At 35.5% G+C, this 15,786-nt stretch overlaps 1 protein-coding gene across 13 annotated transcripts in view; it reads left to right on the top strand.

The window, feature by feature from the left end:
- LOC131157114 (uncharacterized) overlaps positions 1-15,786 on the top strand; it is a 103,890-nt gene that overhangs the window by 34,742 nt on the left and 53,362 nt on the right. For 8 of the 13 annotated variants that reach the window (XR_009137220.1, XR_009137228.1, XR_009137222.1 and 5 more), the window contains exons 5-8: positions 7,324-7,487; positions 7,586-7,641; positions 7,740-7,792; positions 7,902-8,022. Coding sequence is in view for 4 of the 13 variants with exons in the window: in XM_058111009.1 (XP_057966992.1) it covers positions 7,324-7,487; positions 7,586-7,641; positions 7,740-7,792; positions 7,902-8,022 (394 nt within the window). In the remaining 9 variants the exon portion in view is untranslated. The remainder of the gene's footprint in view (positions 1-7,323; positions 7,488-7,585; positions 7,642-7,739; positions 7,793-7,901; positions 8,023-15,786) is intronic. The other 5 variants (XR_009137224.1, XR_009137226.1, XR_009137225.1 and 2 more) reach the window with 1 other exon arrangement.

The raw sequence follows: 15,786 nt of genomic DNA, 5'->3' as shown, positions 1-15,786 counted from the left end.
GAAAGAACAGTGAAAACCGTCTTCCCTTCCATCCCAACCCAATCTCCAAGAATTTCCCAAGTTTTGTCTGTCGAAATGCCAACCAATACTTCACAAATCCAGTGCTTCGAAAACCCCTTGCCAACCTGCAGATATTCGAAGTCAGACCAATAGAAAACCATTTTTCTGCTTCCACAAAAAGCCTTACCTATTTATTTTGTTTCGGATTATGCTCGAGAACAATAAAAAATCTTCCTTACCCACTTTTTCCAGTCTCAGATTGATGGGAAAACCTTTTATCTAAATGGATTGATAGCAATCCCCTCCTTTCATAATTTATGACATTCATGATGCCAAGGAGCAGTAGTGAGAGAGGGGAGAGGAAAGTGCATCACAGAAATTACCTAGAATTTTTGGCACTCCTTTTTGTATTATTTAGGATCTCCCTACAAAGAAGAGGAATGGTAAAGGACTTGAGAAGGATGGTCTATACTATTTTGATGGTGGTTGGGGTAGATCCAATTCTTGTCATACGACCTCTTCAATTTCTACCTATGGTGTTTCTTTTGTATGCTTGTTGGGTCATCCATCACTAAATTGCAACAAGTTTTTTCCTTTGTTCAAATGTATTTCTTGTTGAGTGTTTTGCGTGTCAATTAGGAAAACATACTAGGACATCTTTTTCATCTAGAGTTGAGTCTCGTAGCAAATCATTGTTTTCTCTTAAGTAGTCTCCTTGAGCCTAGTTTGATAAGTTTATTGTGGTGATTCGTGCATTTGGATTATCCAGTTTTATTCTGATCCTTAGGTTTTTGTTTGCCAAAAAGAGACACATGTGGTACTTCTAGTATTTTATGTTGATTGGTAGTGACCAGAGTAGGTGGGATTGCATATATTAAAAAGTGGCTTCAAGATGACTTTCAAATCAAGGACTTTGTGGTACTCTGTGTTACTTTTTTTGTATTGAGATTGTATGGTGTAGGAAAGGGTTGAGTTTATCTCTTCAAAAATATACCTTGGACTTGCTAAGTGATACTAGTTTGTTGGGAGCTATACCATTTGATACTCCTATGGATCCTAACATGAAGCTATCTAGGGATGTTGGACCAGACTTTGAAAACAAATGTCGATATGTGTAAGTGGGCGTGTTTTTTTCACTAAGACTTTTATTATTATTAATATATGAGGGCAAGTTGTGTGTAACTCTCTAGGAAATTGCTGCCTCCTTTTGTCTCTTGCTTTCTTCTTCTTTTCTTCTTTACCTTTATCTCTAAGTTTACAACGTTAAGCTTTTACTAAAGTGGTAATCTAACATGGTAGTAGCAATGTTAAAAGGCGAAGGTGTAAGGCGAGGCGTAAGCATTTTGGGACTGTATTTTATTAAATAATTAATAAATAAAATAAATTTACATATAGTATAAAAATGAGAAAAAATTTAGAATAATGGAGAAAAATAAAAACATAATTTTTAAATATCATATAGGCCAATTTTAGCTAACAAACTCAAACAATGCATGTTAAAAAATAATCATGAGCCATAACATTACAAAAAGAAGAGAAAAAGCCAAATTAAAGCATCACAATGTCTCATCATCCAAGATTCTAAGAATCTAAATCTAAATCAACAACGTTCAAAGGGAGCTATCAAGGTCTTCATCAAAGTCCTCATCTTCATCAAACTCATCTATAGTAGGAGTTCTTCCACTTATAAATTCTCCCTCTCTCACTTCAACATCATCGTCTTCCTCAATTGTGGCCAATGTTGGCCTTTTTGCCTTTGTCTTGGGTGCCTAGATGTTCAATAAAGCTATAGGTTAGGAGTTAGGGGAAATGGAGGATTATAAATTAGTAGATTCAAAAATGGCTATATGTATGTACTCAAGTTCTCACAATAATCACTAATCTTCCTTTTGTTAGGAATTATAGAATGCGAGCTACTTGAAGCTTGTGTTGCTTGAGCATCATCTCCTTCAAAAGCTACCACGGGCAAAGCTCTAATAGCATCAACTTCTAGGACATTTTCATCATCAAACCAAGAAGTATCTTTTGGGAGGATAGGTTCTTCCTTCTCAGTGATCCACTCATCATCTAAAGCTACTTCTGCCACCAATATTGGACCATAATTTTGTCTTCTTCTTAGGGCTCTCTCCCTCAGTTTGGTGTTGTACTTCACGTAAACTAGAGCATTTAATCTCGTGTTCTTATCTATTCCTCTTTTTTGTATGAATCTACAATTGAGTTTAAGCCATTTAAATTTTTAGATATTAGAAGATGTTTTCATATTTGAGTGAAATGATAATAACATGGCATTTGTAAGAACTAAGAACCTGCTCAAATGTGCTCCAATTTCTCTCACATCCGCTAGCATTACATATCAGGCTAAGGGCATGAATAGAAAACTTCGCCAATTCTAGGGTCGTTGTCCCAAAACACTTCCACCAATCAACTACAAAAGAAAAACACATATTTAAGTTCCAAGCTATAAGAAGAAACAAGGATAGAGTACTACTAATTAACTAATTTTTATTGAAATATTATTTTTACCCGGGCTTCTCAACATTCTAGAGTCAATAGCCACTCGAGTCCCAAATTCCCCTCGTGCATTATCAAACAAATCCAATTGGATGTCTGCAGCTAGCTCTCGACATTCTATCCATGCATTCAAATAGTCCTTTCTTCACTTCTTCACAATCAGAGAAGTTCTCCTTATAACGCAATTGGGGATTTAGATAATATCCCGCAGCATGTAAAAGGTGATGAAGTTGTGGATTCCATCTATCATCTATTTTTCTCCAAATGGGTCCATACTTCTTGGCATTTCTAGGAAAAATTGGAGCAATTTTTTCCTTTGCCGAATCAATCAACTCATAGAGAAACCCCATGGCTGGTATTTCTTTAGAATCAACTTCCCCTAGAACACACACAAGACGGACAACACTCTTGATAACATAAGCCACGCGAGGCCAAAAATGTTGGTCAAATAAAACTATTGAGTGAGTCCTTATACCTTTATGCATTTTTGCATATGTAGAAGTGCACCACATCTCTGAAGAGAACATAGATTGAAGGCCTCGCTTTTGTTTGTAAATGCTTTAAGTGTCAAAAATGCAGTAGCAAAGCGTGGCTGCAGTGCAGATGAGTTCTTTTTTGTTGGTGAAATGCTTCCTCATCATTGCAAGTACATAGGAATGATTATAAATAAATTTCACAACTTGCTTAGCTTTTAGGATTGTGGTTGCATGGATCTTCAATTTTGCAATATCCTCCAACATGAGATTCAAACAATGTGCAGCACATGGAGTCCAATAGAGCTTATCCCTCTTTTCCATGAGCTTCTTTCCACCATTTATCATGTTATTCGCATTATTAGTTATCACATGCACAACATTCTCCTTACCAACTTCCTTAAGCACCTCATCCATATACTTAAACATCAAATCACCATTTTTTGTAGAATTAGAAGCATCAATGGATTTTAAAAACCATGTATCAGTAGGACTATTCACAAGGAAATTAATCAAGACCCTTGAACACCCATTAGTCCTTCCATCAACCATGATAGAACATCCATATTCCTTCCAAGCTTTTTTGTGCTCTTTCAACATGCCATTGATGTCTTTCACTTCATATTTAAGGATCCATGTCCTCATCTCTTGCATAGATGGAGGCTTGAAACCTAGCTCGTAATTAGCAATACTATCCACCATAACACGCCAATATACGCCATCCATCAAACTAAATGGTAGAGCATTGTTGAACACACAACAGCTAACTTTCCTACACACTTCATTTCTTTCTTCCTTCTTCCATTTTGAGTTTATTGTGGCTTGTTTGGTTAGTGAAGATGAAAACCTATCCATTGGACCTCTAGCCCTAGGATTAAGGCCAGTCCCACAACTTTGTGCTCAAGATCTCCAACAGATGGAGAAATAGCACTTTGAGTCCCTCCTCTTGGACCCATCCCAATCTCTTCAAGAAGATCATTTATTTTGCACTTCTCTTCTTGGAATTTTTCAAGAGCGATCTTGCACTTTTACGTTTTGAGGAGCTTTTGGGCAAGGTTTCATTCCCTTGCTTGTGCCTACCAAATGATGTTTAAATTTTGTGATAGTGCCACTGCAAGTTTGATCACTAAATTTGCATCTAAAATATTTTCTCCATCAACTTATTTTATGTATTTCCAAACAAAATTTTTTTCTTCCCCTTTGATTCACCTTCAAACATGTTTTTGTTTATTGAATAGGAACAATCAGCAGCTGCAGTAGGAAATTTAATATGAAAATTGAAAAATGAAAAGTGAAGACTGAAACAAATCAAAAGCAGCTGCAGCTTACCTTGAGTTTTAGAGACACTGGCAGAGAGTCTCGTGGGAGTCTGCTACGAACAACACTGGGAAGAGAGAGAGAGAGTTGAATACTCGAATTAGTTTGAGGAGAGACCTCAAACTGAGAAGAGATCTCGAAGCAGAGAGGCTGTAGGGGGTTGCGGAGAAGACGAGAGGCTGTAAAGGGTCGCTAGAGAGAGACAAGAGGTCTGAATGGGTCGTCAGAGAGGGACAAGATGTTGGAGGCAGATGAGAGATTGGAAGGGGTCATCGACTCGTTAGAGAGAGATGAGAAGCTGTAGGAGTCTTCGAAGCCAGACGCAAGCTTGGAAAGAGACGAGAGCTCCGATGGGGTTGTCAAAGAGAGACGATATGTTGGAAGGAGACATCCATTCATCAGAGAGAGATGAGAAGCTGGAGGAGTCTTTGGAGAGAGACGAAAGCTTAGAAGAAAGAAACTTTGTCGAGAGAGGGGGGTTTTGATGCTCATCAAAGCCCTATCACGTTGTTTACTTGTTTTATTTTATTATTTATTTATTTATTTTTTTAAAATCAAGCTGCTGCCAAAAGGCGTATGCCTTCCCATATGAGGCGTAAAAGGTGTGACTTTTGTCTTGAGGTGTGCGCCTTATCCCTTGAGGCGTATGCATTTTAAGATTTACGCCTTTCAAGTTACGCCTTAGGGCGTTTTATGCTAAAAATGCCTCAAGGCGCGCATTATGAATGCCTTTTAAAACATTGGATACTAGAGTTGGTTACTTGGAGGTCCTAGGCTCTAGTCTTGCTGCTTGTGTTTATTGTTTGATGTTTAAAAGTTATTGTATTCCCTGTAATGGGTGTTATTTATTGTTTGTATATCTTTGTACGTGTGGGGGAGTGTTAAAGAATGATGTATGTTTGTGCCTTACAATCTAAAGCTTAAACTTCCAGGTTAAGTGGTAATCTAACGAACTGTATTGCATCCTCAGTTGGCGTAGAAAAGATAGAGGTCCTCTAGTTGAAGACTAATAACAAGAAAGCTAAATGATTCAGATCATGGTTCATTTGTAGTAGCATCATGGTTCATATATGATAACCTAGGAGATTGAACTAAAGAAGTGCTAGCTTATCTAGTTAAGTCACCTGTGGAAATAGAAGGCTCCAACACCCTTTAATCAGGTAATAAGTCCTCTAAATTAAAAATTAATTGAATTGTTCAAAGAGGGGCTTCATTGTCACTGTTTTCTGTTTTTTAGAAGGATATTGTATCCTCTGTTTGTTGTAATTCTCTCTCTTCAGTTAATGAAGTTCTTTTTTCCATCCAATAAGTAAAAAAAAAATCCAAATTTAATGGCGAATCAAGTAAATGTGCATCTAGTCCATATTCAAGAATGATGGAAAATGTAGCCCCCGGGCATATGCTCAGGTGGTAAGGACGAGACTAAGGCGGGCCGCTTGATAGTATAAACCCAAGTTCGAACCCTACCAACTGAGTGCATATTCGCGATTTACATCCTACGCAGGTGGAGGGCATTGTTGGCGTAGGCGTGGGACTAGTTCGAAGGAGGGGGGTGGCACACCCAGCGTAACCAAAAAAAAAAAGAAAAGAAAGAAAAGAATGATGGAAAATGTTTCATTAAATTTGGTTAAGGAATTATGGGGAGCAGAAAGAAACTAGGGATAAGTGCACTTGTTCAATGGATTTAGGAGAAATCATGACGGGATATTCTCAACTATTGGACCAATAACTTTGGAATGTTTAATAGATTTTTTGAGCGGAATAATATGGTTCATTTTGTGGTTAAAAGTGAGAAATTCTTGTTTGGGAATTGAGTCATTAACACATTTTAGTCCGTGTAGTTAGCATCGCTGGTGTCAATAAGTAATTTTCTTGACAAGCCATGGTTTGTGTTTGGCCTAGAGGAAGTGTCAAACAATTTCGAGGATTTACTAAGGACAACCCAAGGAGCTTATCTGCACTGGTAGATGAGATGGCCTCGCTTTGAGGCACGAGCAGGGGCAGGGGTAGGGGCAGGCGACTATTGTTGTGGTGGCAGTATAGGATTAGTGACTGGAATAAAGTGTGCTCCTGCTGATATCACTGTTGCAGGACAGGCAAGGAGAATGAAAATATTGAGGAAGAGTCAGATTCGAGAGAAAATAGGGAGTGAAGAGAGGATAAAGAGAGGAGAAGAGAATAAAAAAGATAGAGAAGAAAGGAAGATATGGAAGAAGAAAGATGTAGGTGTGAGGGAGGGAGGATGTATTTATTGAAACCAAGAAACCCTAAGAGTTCTCTTTGGTTGAGAGCAGTATAGAAAAAGAGAGAAGGAAATGGAGAGTAGAGAAGCAAAGAGGAAAGAAACTAGTTACGTTTCTACCTTGTTTTTTTTAGTAAGAGGGGAAAGAAGGTAAAAGTCAATTGTCATGTGCTATTTTTGAGAATGTCTTTGCACACACGACCACTTTTAAAAGTTGCTTAAAGGTGTTATCATCTTTTCTCCTAGTTTCTTTCCATTTCTATCCAATTCAAGGAAGAAATGAAGTGGTCTGTTTTCTTCTCTCCACTTCTCTCCATTATTCTCTTCTCCACCTCATGTGAACCAACAAAAGAGAAGTGGAGAGAAACCATTTATTTTTTCGTATTTTCTCTCCAACCAAACAGACTAAGAAGATAAAATGATCAAAATTTTCAAAATAACCCCAAACCCAAAGTAACTAAAAATTATAATATAATTCAAAGTAATTACTAATTATAGATAAAATCAAACCACAAAATAGTTAGAATATCCAAAAAAAACCTTAAATTAACTAATTTCTCTAATATATCCAGATTTGCCAGATAGAAGTGAATCTCTAATTTCAGAGTCTTTCAGTAGAATATGATTGACTAGAATCATCCACAATTAGTAATCATGATCCTTCAAGATTATGCTGCATTGTTGCCTATTTATTTTGAATATTTTTGTTTTACTTGCTTATAAATTAAAATTACTAAAGTGATCCTTTATATTTGGTATTTGTTTTCTTTGTTTCCCCAGCTTCCAATGCTTTGTGGTCTTCCTTTTTTGGAGAGAAGTGCATCTCAAACTGCACACTGGATTGTTGGGAGGTCAGGGAAGCATCTCTTCCTCACTGACAACGATGAAGGGAGGCCTCCTCTCCTCCTAAGAATGGTTAATGACTCTGATGACCTAAAATTCATGTAAGCATTGATTGATTGGAAATATCATTGTTTATGTATTGCATTGTTTTTTTTTTTAATTTCAAAATTTTCTATGTAATTGTTTATGACTTGTATAGGTCAGGTCTACGCTCTTTTAAACGTCGAGTTGCATATGCAAATGCAAACTATGATCGTATCCTTCTCCATGCCTTTCGAATTTTCGAAGCTTTATTCTCAGTTAGGTACAAAACCCGCTATTCAATTTTATCTTTGCCTTAACTGACTTTTAAGATGTTGTTGGGTGGAGAACATCTTCAATTCGCCGTCAACATGAACTTCCAAAGGTTTATATCTATTTCATGCACTTGTATGCATCGGATGGCTATTTAGCAGCTCGTCTTTCACAAGGCTAAGCCTATTCCACTAACTTAGGTGTTGTCTTTTTCATTCTAGTCTTATCTTCTTGTGAAGGATGAGAAGTACCCACATATTGTATATGTTCAGCGAGAAACTACTGATGACATCAATAATAGAGCATCGTCCAATGTTGGAGGCCAAAAAATTGACTTGGAAGGTTTGTTGAACTTTTTTTTTTTTACCCTTTTATTATTGAAAAGTACATCGTTCTAATTTTCAGTACAAGGGTACAATATTTATTTATTAAAATTTGTATTTCTTCAATTGGTTGATATTGGTACCCTGCTTGTGTTGCACTAAATGCCCTAAATATCCCTACACACAGCTGACCCAAGCTCAGATAAATGAGGAGGGTTGCATTGGGTAGCTTACAACAAACATAGAATTTGTCAAATCTTATGGTATGAATCCTTACCAAATGTCTAGTGGGACATTCCTTGTAAGTGATGCGTTGCACTTATACCACCCGAGTGTAGCAAAAAAATTGACAAGGGTGGACTAGGCCGGGCCATTCTAGATGGGAGAGGGTCAAGAAGGTAGTACATGAAACTAGGGTTAGGTTAGCAACTTGGAATATAGGGACACTTACGGGGAAAAAATGTTGTTAGTAGATACAATGATTAGATGAATAAAAAAAATGTAATTTGCCTCCACGAGACTAAGTGGGTAGGGGAGAAAGCTAGAGAAATCAGAAAATCAGGATTTAAACTTTAGTACACTAGAAAAGAAAAACATACAATGGGGTGGGAGTTGTTGTAGATAAGACCTAAAAGATAATGTGGTACATGTTAAAAGAATAGGGGATGGGATCATAAAATCAAGATAGCTTTAGGCCAAGAGATAATAAATATTATCAATGCATATGCTCCTCAACTAGGCTTTACAGAAAATGTTAAAAGACAATTCGTAGGAGCTTATTGGAATGGTCAAATTGCCAAGGATAATACGAGCTATGAGTGCATGCATAGAGGCCATCGATATGGAGATTAAAATGAGGCCAATGATATGATTTTAAATTTTTCCATGTCAAACGATCTTGTTACAATGAATACATATTTTAAGAAAAGAGAAGAACACTTAATAAAAACCAAATAGATTTTTTCTTAACTAGGAGGGGAGATCATTTCTCTTATAAAGATTGTAAAGTTATCCAAGGGGAAAGCTTGACTAGACAACATAATTTTACTATTAGATATTTGTACAAAAAATTGGAAGAGAAAGAGCAACATAAATCAATGCAAGAGGATTAGGTGGTGGAGTCTGAAGGGAGAAAATATAGTGAAATTTGAAGATAAAATGATTAAAAGGGTGATTGGACAATAGGAGATAAAGTAGATGTGAACACTCTGTGAAATAAAATGGCTAGCTCTATTAAAAAGATAACAAAAGAGGTTTTAGATGAATCCTGAGATGCATTTTCAAGCAACAATGAAAGCTCTTGGTGGGATGAAGAAGTCCAAAAATCCGTAAAGACAAAAGGAATTTAATATAAACCATGGAAAGCTGTAGAAATATAGAAAGCTTTGCAAAGTAAAGAGACAGAAAGGGCCTTTGGTGAAGCTAAACAAAAATCTTATGACAATTTATATGGTAGCTTGGATACAAAAGTAGGGGAGAAAGACATATATAAACTAGCTAGAGTTAGAGAAAGTAAGTGCAAAGATTTAGGAAATGTAAAATGTGTAAATGATGCGAAAGATAATATCTTGATAAAAGAAGAAAGACATAAAAGAGAGGTGGCGAAGATACTTTAATATGTTGTTGAATGAAAACTAAATTGAAAGCTTAAACCTAGCAGTGAAAAATGAGGAAAAGACTAAATATCTAGTATTTATTCGCAAAATTAGAGTCATTGAAGTTAACATAGCTTGAAAAAGATGAAAAGTCGGAAATCTATTGTACCAAATAACATCCCAGCTAAAGGCTAGAGATGTTTAGGATATGAAGGAAGTATATGGTTAACTAATCAATTCAACACTATTATAAAAACTACGAAAATGCCAAAGGAATGGAGGAGAGCACCTAATATCTATATAAAAAGCAAAAGTGATTTTCAAAATTATAATATCTGTCATGGAACTGAACTATGAGTCATATGATGAAATTGTGGGAATAGCTAATTGAACAATGAATAAGAATAGAAACAAGGGTCTCAGAGCATGAATTTGGTTTTATGCTTGTGAACATAGTTGTCAACATGGTCTTAAATTTCTACGAAATTGTCGAAATTTCTGTTGAAATTTCCGATTTTTGTCACCCTTGAAATTGAAATGGTAGTTGATTTTTGTCTTGCGTAATTTTCGTCAAAATCTCATCGAATCATTCGAAATTTATCGAAATCTCAAAATCTTAGCAAAACTTGTCGCAATTTTAACTGCACGATGAAATTTCGTCGGACTTCAAATGAGAAATTTGGGAGTGAAGTGAATTTTCTATCTTAATTTATTTTATCAAAGCAAAAGATATTACAAGTGCTTTTGAAATTATATGAAAAAATAACTTACAGTAACATTTTATTTAACCATTCTTGTCTAAATTATCATTATTTTTATACTAAATAATAATGATTTATGAATTTCATTTGTATTAACTGAATATGTTTAATTTACATTATCTTACAAATATGTTTGATACACATACTATTTTACAACTTTTCCACCTCATACAAAACATAGATGTATTTAATTTGTAATATATTAGTCCTAAAACTTATATTATTATGTTTGTTAACCATTTCTAATGTTTCACAAAGAATTCCATGCGTTACTACTAATTTCCGTTATTTTTTCAAATAGAGATTGAAATCGAAATTTTTGTCAAAATTTCCGTACTTTTGGAGCTTCGAAATTTGAGTCGAAATCGAAATTTAAGACCTTGGTTGTCAAATCAAGATTCAAATCATGAATTACAATTTAGTGAATCATGAATCAAGAGTCAAATCAAATTGTAAGATTTGGTACAAAATTTAAAAACTTGATTCCAAATGACATGCACTTATGTACAACAAAATAAAATAGCAAAGCACATTGAAATTTCGACAAATACAGATCAATCATGTTGTTAACTAGAATGATGCTTGTCGTTGAAGCAAGTTTTGTAGGTTTGAATCCTAGACCTACCAAGATCTATTTAACTCTACATATAAAATGGAAAACGCCATATACAAAAAGATATACCGTGATCTATCGATCCCATCTCTATCAAGTATCAAGTTATGGTAGTTTGCCACAAAACTATAATTCTAATATGTGTTATGAGATGTCATCTTCGGAAAAAAAAAAAAGATATCTAGCACCCCACTTCTAATATTTATAAACCAAAACAAACTAAACTCTAAACCTTCTATGATAGAATATAGACGTCTAATGTGGAATGTAGTGCGTCATCGTTCATCATCCCATTCCCTAAATGCAAGGTCATTGTCATCATCGTGGTCATCATCATCTTCGTTGTCTACCACAATCATCTCTTCTTGTTCCTCTTCTTCTTCATCTCCTTCCTCTTCATTAATCAGCTTAGTGTCATCTTCTTCATCATTTTTACCTTTTACTCTATGGTAAAATCTTAGGTTCCTTGGTCCTACATTATCATATGACATAAAAAATTATTAAAACATGACAATTATTTTTAAAACTCCATCATTCATTCATAAACTAATTACTTATAGGGCAACAAATATAACGTCATACAACTTATACCTCTCTTTCTTTTCTTGCTATTTCCAACTCCTCCATTATCTTCAAAGCACTCATTGACATTCATCCATGAAATGTCTTGTGACAGGCAAGGGCATTCCTTTTCGGTGATCCATTCATTATTTGATCCGATGTCTAATAAACAAGTTGGATCATTTGTCTCACCACTTTGTTTCCTCCTTGCTTGCCTTAGCTCTAGTTGAATATTGTACTTAACAAAGACGAGCATTTAGTCTTTGTTGTTCCAACTAGTTCCTTTTTTTTTTTGGAGTGGACATGATCAAATGTGCTCCAATTTCTCTCACATCTTGTAGCACTAAATGTGAGGCTATGGACTCATATTGCAAGTCTTTGAAGCTCCTTGCATTCCTTTTCATAACCCTCCTACCATAAAGCTATACATATGATCAAAACACATGAATAAACATCATATCGTATTTTTGGTTATGAACCAAAAAGAAAAATCTAAACAATGAAAAAATTATCATGAAGGCAAGTAGGCAACTATCGAATTGATATAATATTGCGTTGCTTTTTGTCTCTTGCTAGAGTAGCCATGCTTAAGCCAAACATCCCTTCAACTTTTTTGTTCCTATTGTTGATCAATCTTGATCCTTGTTTTAACGTCCGGATACATTTTTTCAAGAGTGTTATATGGACCAATTTTGAATTCCTTGTCCGCATTAAAGCCATCACTATATTGGAACCTGCAAGTAAAAGAAGTGTTAAAGATAAATGCATAGGTAATAGGCTCGCCGCTCACATAACATGTTATCAAATTGATTTAGTTTTTGGACAATGCAATTTTTCTCGGATTAAGGAAATATCCTCCTGCAATGTGGGTCTGTAGAGTTGCACATCCCATCTCGTATCAATGATGCTCCAAATACGATCATACTTGGTCTTTTGATAATTAAAGTGTTGGGCAATTTGTTCCTTTGCTTTAGCCATGGCTTCGTATATATACCCCATTTCCAGTTTCACATCACCATAAACAAGCCTCAGAACTTTCACAAGTGGTCTCACACACTTTAGGCGATATTTTATTGCTTTCCAAAACTAAACATCACAATAATATGCCCTCCACTTTCTTGGATTCCAACGTCGAAGCATATTGATTCATGGCCCACTCCTCTGATGCAAACATGGCTCGAAGAGCAAGTTGGATTTCATCAAAACTCTTCAATGTGAGAAAAGATGTAGCAAACCTTGTAACCTTGGGTCTCTCTATTTCTTTTTTTCTAGAAAACTCTCTAAACATGTTAAGCATCCATATGTGTCGGTAAATGAAGAGACATACCTCCTTAGCCTTTTGAATTTTATTATGAAAGATAGGCAAATCTACAATATCATGCAAAATTAAGTCAATGCAGTGGGCTGCACATGGATACCAAAATATATGTTTCCTTTTCTCCCATTAGCAACTCACCGACACCTACATAAGTTGAGGCACTACCCACTTAAACCACATTTTCCCCTCCAGTCTCTTCTACTAATGAGTCAAGCAATTCATACAATTTATAAGCATCCTTCACCACACTTGAAGTGTCTATTGATTTGAGAAAGACCATGCCACTAGGACTATTAACGAGAAAATTTGTGAGATGCCTTTGTTTTGCATCGCCCCATCCATCTGACATCAAATTACATCCTATATTTACCCATTTTTTCTTATATTTTTTCATAATTTGTTTGACACTATCAACTTCTTTCTTAAAAAATGTGACTCTAGCATCGTGATAACTTGGGAGCTTCAACCCCTTTCCATATTTCCCAACCATCTTCATCATTGATGCAAATAATGATCTCTTCACCAAGTTGAATGGTAAAGCATGTCCATATAAAAACCAACAAATGCTTTGAACCACCGGCTTCCTATTTTTCACCAATGCATTCAAGGTTTGTTGCTTAAGTCCTTTTCCCTTAACTCCTTTGCCCTTACCTACGAAAGTATCCTTGGTGCCTCGTCTTTGCCCTCTTATAACTTGAATTTCTTGTTCTTGTTCTCTGAACTCCTCTTGAAAAATTTCTTTTTTGTTACTAACAAACTACTACTTCCAAAAGATTCACAAATTTTTCCCTCACCTCTTCTGGACAATTCTTACAAGGAGCAACATTATCATGATCCCCCGCAAAATGATGCTTCATTCTAATTATGCCACCCCATCTTTCAAGCCCACAGTAATTGCACTTCAAGTGCATTCTATTATTATTGATTCGAGAGCAATGATCCCATGTAGGATCTTCACTCATTCGTTTTTCAGGCTTAGCACTTAACTAGAAGCCATCTTCCCACACTCTTTTAACTCTCAAATAAGCACAAACTTTCCAAGTCGAATTTCAATTTTCAGCTTGCAAATAAACAATGAATAACATATTAAAATAGAGTATGAAACAACTATAAAAGTATAGTATAAATTATAAATATATAATACTGTTATAAAAATGCGGAAAATAAATAGAAAAATAAATAGAGACGAGACAAAAATTTTACGTGGTTTGGATATACCTACTCCATGGGCGGATGGGATAAAAAACTTCACTATCTCGGGAGGAATTACAAGATGATTTGGAACCGGCCCTTATACAAAAGTTCACTTCTCTCTTTATCCCTTGTACAAAAATGTCTCTCTTCACTAGTTCACTTTATCTCTCCTCTTCTCTTATCCTCACTATATATTTACTTACATGAAAGCATCAAATGTGTCCCAAATGAGAAGGGGAGGGTGCCCTTTTATAGGGCAATATGGATAGGTAAACATTTATTGGGGTGAAAATCGAAGTGGTAAAAGATGGGGTGACATACATATTTTTCATAACACTCCCCCTTGGTTGTCAACCATATATTAACTCCTTCTGCTAAGATCTTTAAGATGTCTCATTTCGATGAGATGAACCAATTTCTTGAATGTTGTAGTAGGCAAAGCTTTGGTGAAAAATCTTGCTAGATTATCGCTTGATTGGATCTGCTAAACATCTATATCACCATTCTTCTCGAGTTCATGTGTATAGAAGAATTTTGGAGAGAGATGCTTTGTTCTATCACCCTTTATGTATCCTCCTCTTAATTGAGCTATACATGCAGCGTTGTATTCATATAAAACTGTTGAAATATCCTTGATTGGTTGAAGACCACAATTTGCTTAGATATGAGAAATCATTGATTTGAGCCACACACATTTTCTACTAGCTTCATGGATAGCTAGTATTTCAGAATGATCAGAGGATGTTGTTGTAATCGTCTGCTCTACTGATTTCCAAAATATAGTAGTTTTTCTGTAAAGAACTACATTTCCAATTTGAGATTTAGCATTGTATGGATCAGATAGATATCCAGCATCTATGTATCCTACTAGTTGAGACTTGGAATCAAATGAGTAGATAGACCCAAATCTAGTGTACCTCTCAAATAGTGTAAAATGTGCTTAATTCCATTCCAGTGTCGCTGAGTAGGAGTAGAGCTATAAGCCTATATCTTGCTAGTAGATTTACAGCAAACGCAATGTCGGGTCATGTAAAATTGGCCAGATACATTAGAGAGCCGATAACACTTAAATATGGTACTTCAAGACCAAGTAATTCCTCCCCCTCATCATGAAGTCGAAATCGATCCTTCTTAACATCAAGTGATCGCACCATCATTGGAGATCCCAAAGGATGAACTTTGTCCATATAGAATTGCCTTAATACCTTTTTGGTATATTAAAATTGATGAACAAGAATTCTGCCATTTACATGTTCAATCTGTAGGCCAAGACAATATTTTCTCTTTTTTAAATCTTTCATCTCAAATTCCGCCATTAAATAATTAGCAGCTTTAATGAGCTCTTCAGGAGTCCCAACTAAATTCAAATCATCAACATAAATTGCAATTATAGAAAATTCGGATTTTGATCTTTTAATAAAAATGCATGGACAAATTGGATCATTTATGAATCTTTCTTTCACAAGGTACTCACTTAATCGATTGTACCACATGTGTCCAGATTGCTTTAATCCATATAAAGAACGTTGGAGTTTAATTGAATATAAATTTCTGGGTTTTGCTTTAGGTAATTTAAATCCTTCACGGATTTTCATATAAATTTCATTATCCAACGATCCATATAGGTACGTTGTTACTACGTCCTTAAGACCTATGCTCAGTCGTTCAGCGACCGCTAGCCCAATTAAGGATCTGAAAGTGATTCCATCCATTACGGGAGAATATGTCTCTTTATAATCAA

This window comes from Malania oleifera, chromosome 6, assembly GCF_029873635.1.
Source record: "Malania oleifera isolate guangnan ecotype guangnan chromosome 6, ASM2987363v1, whole genome shotgun sequence".
NCBI lineage: Eukaryota > Viridiplantae > Streptophyta > Magnoliopsida > Santalales > Ximeniaceae > Malania > Malania oleifera.
The sequence above is the reverse complement of the archived record's forward strand: the minus strand, read 5'-3'. Positions and strand labels throughout refer to the sequence as shown.